At 47.2% G+C, this 8,277-nt stretch overlaps 2 protein-coding genes across 2 annotated transcripts; both read right to left on the reverse strand.

Annotated features, from left to right (window-relative positions):
* Positions 1-37: 37 nt before the first annotated feature.
* Positions 38-3,724, reverse strand: Pmar_PMAR009500 (ubiquitin carboxyl-terminal hydrolase A, putative; the record flags this gene model as incomplete). The annotated part of the gene is made up of 16 exons (XM_002786792.1): positions 3,659-3,724; positions 3,407-3,610; positions 3,258-3,359; positions 3,015-3,211; positions 2,850-2,974; positions 2,371-2,551; positions 1,788-2,014; positions 1,674-1,730; positions 1,473-1,589; positions 1,336-1,420; positions 1,139-1,288; positions 1,032-1,090; positions 798-956; positions 696-750; positions 396-653; positions 38-225 (listed from the first exon to the last, which is right to left on the reverse strand). Coding segments are annotated over exons 1-16 (2,218 nt in total), but the record flags the coding sequence as incomplete, so codon positions are not given.
* A 1,140-nt stretch (positions 3,725-4,864) lies between these two features.
* On the reverse strand, positions 4,865-6,145 carry Pmar_PMAR009501 (RNA methylase, putative). The gene is made up of 3 exons (XM_002786793.1): positions 5,410-6,145; positions 5,119-5,363; positions 4,865-5,071 (listed from the first exon to the last, which is right to left on the reverse strand). The coding sequence occupies exons 1-3, from the start codon at positions 5,956-5,958 to the stop codon at positions 4,978-4,980; spliced, it is 888 nt and encodes a 295-aa protein (XP_002786839.1). The 5' UTR covers positions 5,959-6,145; the 3' UTR covers positions 4,865-4,977.
* Positions 6,146-8,277: the final 2,132 nt, after the last annotated feature.

Genomic DNA, 8,277 nt, shown 5'->3' on the forward strand with positions numbered 1-8,277 from the left:
AGACTATACCATACACTACCACTACCACTACTAGTACCTCTTTCCACATTGTTACTAGTAGCCTTAAGAGCCGCCTTAGCCTGCCTATCACTGAAGCCCATCGAGGTAAGCATAACCACAGCATCTGCATTGTCCTCTATAGTAGTGGCCTCTCCCTCAGCATTAGTAGGAGTAGGTGGATCATCCATATGCTCCATCAACCATGAGGCGGCAGCGTCGGCGGAACTGACAACCTCCTCATACTATCGATATTGTACTCTTACCATAAAACCCATCCAACACGCTGTCAATGAATACACATTATTTTCATGCCGATCAGCTACTATCAGCTGATGGGTATAGCAAAAACCGATTTGGTCCACACCATAGTAGAGAACTCTCCCTCTCCCTCCTACCTATTGCCAACCTTTAAGCATGCCCTCTTAGACTGGTCCATATCAAATCCCATGGACATCAGCATTACCACTATCTCCTCATCAGCCTCTACCACTGTAGTAGTAGTAGCTGTCGGGCCCGGGTTCGAATCGGGCATGGGCTTCTCGCCTGGTTGCATGCCTGGGCTCTTATTATGATACCGCTCCATGTTCAACTCCATCGGCATAGGTACCGAACAGTTGAGCTTAGCCAACTGCCATGATGGATCCACATAATATCTGCAATTCCATACCACACCTCCGCCACTTCTCACATCATACCTCGACACTTGTACCACCAAGTACTGCGGCATCGTGACGAAAGTGAAGTTCTTCACTGCTGTGACCAACTCTCCTCCCTACCATACTAACCATCACTACTACACCATAACCCAGCTACTACCAAAGCCGGGCTGCGGAAACCCTCCACATTAGCAGGGGCCATGGTCCTCTTCAAACAGGCCTCAAAGGGCACCACTGGAGGCGGCGACGACCCTTCCTCCTCCTCTTTATCATCATCAGTCTTCAGCCTCTTAGCCTCCCCTAAGCCCAGCCAGCCCTACTACTATAGGCACCACCATCTACCCCTACCCTCATTGGTCCCCGATCCATGGTCACCAACAGCATCATCCATGCTCACTACCAAGGGGAATAGATTCTCCCGCCGTCTTGAGTACCTTAATATGAATACCCTACAATACTCAGCGAAGACCGAGAAGACCTACCTCACAGTCCCAGATTTAGTACACTCTAACCGGTCCTCTATAACATAACCAAATTCATCACTACTCAGAGTCAAGCCATCATGGAAGGATGCCGAGCTTGTTGAAGCTTGTTCCGCTCGATCCAACTTGTCCAGGAAATAAAGCAGATATCTACACGTAAATTCAATACCACACCTTACCTACTTCTCAACCCTTACTCCGCTGCATCCTGCTGTGATGAGGTCGAGAAGTCGGGATGACCCTTGCCAAAGTGCTTCCGTAGACTAACTGGTGCCAACATACCTAACAGTACACCCATCGGAATATTTCACCCCTGTATAATCGTTCATGATACCATTAAAAGGGTCCAACTTCCTTTCCTCCTCTCCCTGTGGTATCGGAGGACAGTACCTCGTCCCATTGAGGGCGTTGGTCAGCTTAGCCACTTCCAACACAGTTCTCTGTGGGCTCCCTTCATTATCCAACTGAGCACCATATTATCATACAAGTCATGATCAAGTGCAGCATATCACTACCGCTCCCTTCTGAGCCATACTCCTCCTCAACACACCATTCTCATCCACATACCTCCTCTTCAAAGCCTCCACACTGCCTGACAACAACAATACCATACCACTCCTCCCACAATTTCCCCCTCAACTACTCCTACCACTAAATATCAGCTGCAAGAAGCTATTAATATAACAGCTATTCCCGAGATTCCGAAGCCCCACCAAACCCGGGCCTCGCACTCTATCCAATTCCTTGCCAGCCTCAGTAATCCGATCAAAGGCAAACTCCTTGTTGAGTTCAACCTCCATCTCGGCCATAGACTTATCCGTTTTAGACATCTTCATCACGTCGATCCCCCAATGCTCCAGATGCTGTGCCAGCTTCCTATAGGAGAACGACAATAATAATATCATCACCCCTTCCACCTCATTACAACCCATCATTCAGTGTTAGAATCGGTGTGACAATATGAAAATTCCGCAGAAGTTTTGGGATATTCTCATTGGTTTCTGTACACTTCTACCCGAATTTGTAAATAACCTCCCATAATTACGAGAGAGCAAACATATACTCCGAGACTGGTTACGCTCTATATGCGGGTTTTCCTCAGCTGAGCTCCTCAAGATCTTCCCCACTAATTATACAAGTTTACATACAAATTCGGGTAGAAGTGTACAAAAACCAACAACAATTTCCTCAGAATTTCCATATTGCGTATTTTCCCCACCGCCCTTTATTACGGATCACTGACCATAGTATCCTCATCCTCAGCATAGGAGAATACATCAGCCACTCCCTTAGGCGTGATAGTACCCAATTTAACCACCAAAGGGTACATCTTGCCCTGATCCTTCATCTCAAGATAATGCTCTAATGCCCCATTGCTACCACCACTACCGTCCCAATTACGCCTACCGCCACCTAAGGACAACATAGTCGAAAATTACAACGTCGTCATCCACAGGGTACATACAACTACCTCACACGCAATTCTATTTCAGAATACTCCAACGCAATTCAAGTATTTCCAAAGTCCATACGAGAAGTATTGAGTCCCGAATTGACAATCAATACGTAGTGTTGGGGAATATATATCTGGTTACTTCAGCCGAACTCAGCAGTTTCTCCACTTATTATAGAACTCGGGTAGAAGTGTACAGAAATTTGCTCCCAAAATGTCACGTGCATACTACCCCCCCCCTGCACTGTCAATACTCACCTATATATCCATCAGAGAGATTCAACCAAAGATTCTCCCTATCCCCAGACTTCTCACAATACCAATCAGCCGAGTTAGGGCTTATCCTCTTCACCGGCACCTCCTGAGCTAGCTCAGCCGCATACCTACCACGCACATCCAAACACTCTCCCCCTTTCTTAGTACTTGCTAACAGGCCGCTCCTCCTCCCCCGCCTCCCAAGCCATCACAGCGGCATCATCCTCGGCACCCTTATGATCGATAATAGCAAGAACAGCCTCAGCCACGATCTCGGGTAGGTCGGACAGGTCGTCCAGGGACAGATACAACCACTCAGTATCCACCTTCCCATTACAATAGGGGACTACTGCAATTCGATAATCCTGAAATAACCTTAATTACAGAGAGTTCATACCACACCTCCGTTACTTTTTCCTCCTCATAATCCTTGCCACCATCAAATCCCCCTTGGACCCCTATAGCCAACTTGGTCGGCTCTTTCTCCTCGTCATCATCCTTCTTTTTTAGACTCTAAACCATCCTGATGTACTCTACCCCATTATTGCTGCTCTCACTACCAATTTAGTGGTGATATGTAAGTACACCACAGCTCCTGATGCGCTGCTTATGTCGTGGTTATTGATATCAACATCGAGAAAAGGCCTACCATACCCCTTCCAACCTTCCTCCAACGATACATACAGACCCTCTACAGGATACAATGGTGTATCCATAGACAGCACACAACTGTCATTATGGACGGTATCCCCAGGCTGCGGGACCTGCCACCACAACCTCAGCATATGAATAACATTACCACCAAACCTCACCTTAATACGCCCAGTAGAAGCGTATTGCTTTACCAACTCTACTGCTCTGGACATGAACTTATACTCAAAAACGCCTAGACTACTAGATTGAGCTACTATCAACACAATAAGCGCGACAGAGGGTGGAGTAACCACAGACAGCTACAAACACTCGTCACTACTGATCATGTAGTAATAATCAAGGACTCCATAGTAAATGAGATCCAACTCTCACCAGGGTAAGGCACTTGAAGCTTCCAGGGAACATCGAAGAGGATCTTAGGAAGACCGAGGAAGAGCATAACAACACGTTCAGGACCAACCCAAACATAAGGATAGAAGCCATATCAGAATACATCAATATAAGGCTAGATAGTCGATAGCTCCACACCAACACGCTGGGCTCCAGAGGTAGTAGCCTTCTTACCTTGGATGAATATGTCATATGAATTGGTCCACTTAGACGGGATCACAGGAACGAACGGATGCGAGGAACTTATCGATGATGTAGAAACCGATAGAAAAACCATCAAAACTGATAATACCGCAGCGATATTATTCAGCACACCTCCACCACATCGCCTCCTACAATTTGTCGCTTAGCCTCTTCCTTGGCTCTCTTCGTCTCTACCCTGGCAAGCTCCTTCTCGGTACTCCTCAGGAGTCTGCTGGTGACTACACATGTGTGATGATGCTTCCTTTCAAGTGGAGTAATACACCATATCCAAACATGACTACTTAGTTATCTCCCATATCCTTACAGGGAAAGGTTACTGTATTTACTGCTCTTAGAGATGTCGACACAACAACAACGACGACAGCCCGACGGACAATCGAACAAATTTTATAACGATTTTAATGGGCTACACCACATGGTGAGCAATCGCGCACGCTGTAGTAACGGTCGCGTTTCATCGGAGGAGGGGGTATGAGCGGACTCGCAAGCGTCTTAACCACCATATCAGTCGGGTACAATTCTATGATGATCGGGTATTATTGGGCTACGACGTCAAAATCGAGTAATATGAAGACGAATCGTCATCATCCTCTTATTCCTATTTAATAGGAGTAACGTCATTTGGACGTTATGACTACAATGAGTCATAGAAACGACGTCGTGGAGCCACATACGATTCAATAGACGATAAGTCAATAGCGTAAGAATAGCGTCTGCTGTCAATGGTGAATAACTTTGTTAATAGTAATACGCAACACGCAATGAGTAATGGTAGAGGAAACGTTAGCCGTTAACGGAGATTCCAAGAAATCAACGCCTTCCAGGCTGCAGATAGTGACTAGTGGATTTCAGTGTCCAGACAACAGCGTAGTCGAGTACAGCATTACTCGGCCTTCTTATGCTTCATAGGTCGGTATTGACCAATAACCACAGCATGATCTCTGTGGTAGGGCTCCAAGGTAAGCTGCTCCTTGGGTCTGAGAGGCCAGGGAATGACTAAACCACACTCGTGCTGTGTCCTTACCTCAGCTTGTCCTTCTTAAGCTTCTCAATCTCACTGGCAAAGACAGCCTCGGGGGCGGCAGTAGAATCGACACAGTTAGCCTTGATGGAGATGATGTACCATCCATTGTTCTTGAGGAACTGTTGGGCGTTGACAGCGACGATACGAGCCTGGTCGGGTTGGGCCACATCGGCGAAGATGACGTCTACCATGGGAACGAGCATCCTGTAACGGAGGGGCTGACGAGCATCCTCGATGATGGGGACCTGATGAAGGGGGATAAGGAGGAAAGAGGAACCTTAGAGGACTTACGATGTTGGGACGCTTCTTGGCCATGTTGGTGAGATCACGGCCAGGACGATGGGCGAACTCAACACCATAGACGCATCCAGTAGGGCCGACCATATCGCTGACGTGTGATACGGTGGTACCAGAGGCAGCACCCAAGTAGAGGACCTTGCTGCCAGGCTTGATGGGCATGTTAGCAACACCACCGACGATGGTAGCACCCAACTTGGAACGGAAGGGGTTCCATACACGGTACTCAATCTTCTCGGGCTGGTCTTGGCCTTCTACAGGCTTCTCAACGGTGATACGCTTCTCGCCATAGACGCTCTCACCGGGGGCCATGTTGCGGGTGAGGAGAGCCTCATCCTTACCACGGGATACGAAGCAACCCTCGAAGCGATGGGGCTCGACGATGACCTTGGCGGGTCCCTTATGGCCTCCCTTGCCCTTTCCTCCCTTGCCCTTGCCTCCCTTGCCTTTACCCTTGCCCTTGCCGCTCATACCCTTTCCCTTGCCCTTGCCTTTGCCGCTCATACCCTTCCCTTTACCCTTACCAAAGCTGCCACCTTTCATTGTGGAATCAAAGTCACTGCTGGTAATAAGAACAGTAATGGCGGTGCCTTTATTATGCGGACTGGCTAGTCACAAGAACAATCACAAGATCGTATTCTAGCCTCATCTAGGGGTACATCATCGTCCTCGGAAGGACTCAGTTTACGTTAAACCACCATCACTGTTCCCAACTCAACGACCATTAGTCGGACAAAATGAAGTGACGACGTGTTCACAGCGACAGCTCGTGTATAGATCAATCAAAAAGCGCACGCCCTGACGATCGATTACTTTTGAAATCAAAAGCCATGGAGAAGGATGGCAGTCGGGTGGCCAATCAAGCTCGTCTACACTCGTAATTCCCAGAAGAACACATCAGTGCTATACTATATTCTACTAAACAAGAAGGATATAAGTTCGGCCTTGTCAATAAAAGTATAGGTCAATGACCATATTGACGACCCTTGCTCTTCGTGCACTGATGGCATTCAGACGTTATGCATCCCCGTTGAGGCCTACCTGTGTGCTCTAGATGGTCGTGTTATGGATTAGCCCAGGTATACGGTGTTCTACCTAGACCGTGGCATCGGTGGTGCTGAGAATCTTGTAGTGTTGGCTGCTCCCGAAGGGCCGCTCCAATTGTATTAAGAGTCGCACAGAAATCAGCCGGCGTTCCGGATATATACTTTTAATCATGATGCACGACAGTGTTTACAATCAACCAGAGATGGTATGCTCAAAGTTGCTGGAGAGGGAGATTGGCTGTCTCGTGAGTATCTTGAGGTTATCGGCGTAAGATACAAAATAGGTCAACTTTGCACCATATTTGGACACCTTACTGTGGTCTGCGCTCCTCCATATGACCATATCTCTCTCTTCGCATCCAATGCCAGGTGAATCTAGACCACCATGGAGTTGATAACATTCTTGAATTCCCTGCATTAACTCGCTCATACGCTTTATGGCGCCTCGAGCTATATTCTACTGACATTTCCTTTACGGTGGGTTGACTGCAGCAGCAGTACAGAAGGTTCATTTAATGATTATAGTTGACGGTAGATTTACATTGAAAGATCGGATCGGTAGATGACAATTGAATAGAATTGAATAGTTATAACTTCGAATAACAGTTGGGCCGTAGCCTATACGTAGTGGCAAGCAAATTTATAGATGGAATCCCCTTCGGTTGGGATAACTTATCCCAGTGAATTTAATGTCAGACACATTCAAAGTGCCACTTTGACCGAGTGGTTGATACATCGCTCTGGTTAATCTTTGCAACATTTTAATCTTTGCAAAAGTTCAAATCGCTGCGATGTCGCCATCTGCGAACACTAACACACTGTTGATGAGTTAATTAAATCACTCGCATTCTCACTGTCCATTTTCGCGAATGAAATTGAGCGATTGAAATGAAAGGTTGCGATGAGGCGTGTTTTCACATAAGGGATGGTCGATAGATTCGCAAGGGAGGCCCTTTCAGTGCCACTGAAAGGGCCTGAAAGTGCCCCTGGGTCCATGATAGTTTGATGTTGGCAATTGGTCGGTCAAAGGTGCGTCTGCACGCTACACTCCCTCCAACAAAATCGACAACTATCCTACCGTGATGGCAAGTCGCCTTTCTGCATATCCGTAACCTAACGTGGCAGCGCTTACAAAGGACTACTGCTTCTTGACCAGGATCCATCGACCTGAACGGATCAATGTGTCCTTTGGACCTCCTGCTATGAGTAAGATTTCTCTAGCAGCCTTTCAGCCATACTGAATGTGTCAGTCCGAGTCTCGAATCTCTCGACCACAGCAAAGCCCTAGCAATCCCAATGCCTTGATCAACCTCAATCGCGATCAGTTGATGGAGATCTCTTTCGCCGGTCTATAGTCCAACTGTGACCCTGGGTAACGAGCTAGGGTTGATTGATGATTGCGACATACTATGCATCCTTCTTGCTTGCGAGCCACTTGAGGTCTTCTCCCTTCTCAAAGGAATCGACTCACATCTTAACCACTCAGGAACATTTTCGGGTTAGCGTGCTGATGGTAAAACCGCTAGAGTCTCGAACCCCCGCAAGACCGAATCGCAAGGTGAACAGTTCTTGTATATACTGATGTACATCGTGATGTTACTATACAAAGAAACCATCGTGACGACAGTTGAATTATTGCGACCCACGGTCCGTGAGCTGCATGAAAGAAGCTTATGCGATGTGAAAGCCGAACGACTCTATCGACGCAACTCTTTCGATCAATACTCATTCACTCGTTATCAAAATAGCATGCGATACCGCGGGTTAGTCAAAATGCGGTTCATTAAACACTTCTAAGCTTCATTCCAAAATGTCT

Source organism: Perkinsus marinus (genome assembly GCF_000006405.1).
Source record: "Perkinsus marinus ATCC 50983 genomic scaffold scf_1104296931140, whole genome shotgun sequence".
Classification (NCBI taxonomy): domain Eukaryota; phylum Perkinsozoa; order Perkinsida; family Perkinsidae; genus Perkinsus; species Perkinsus marinus.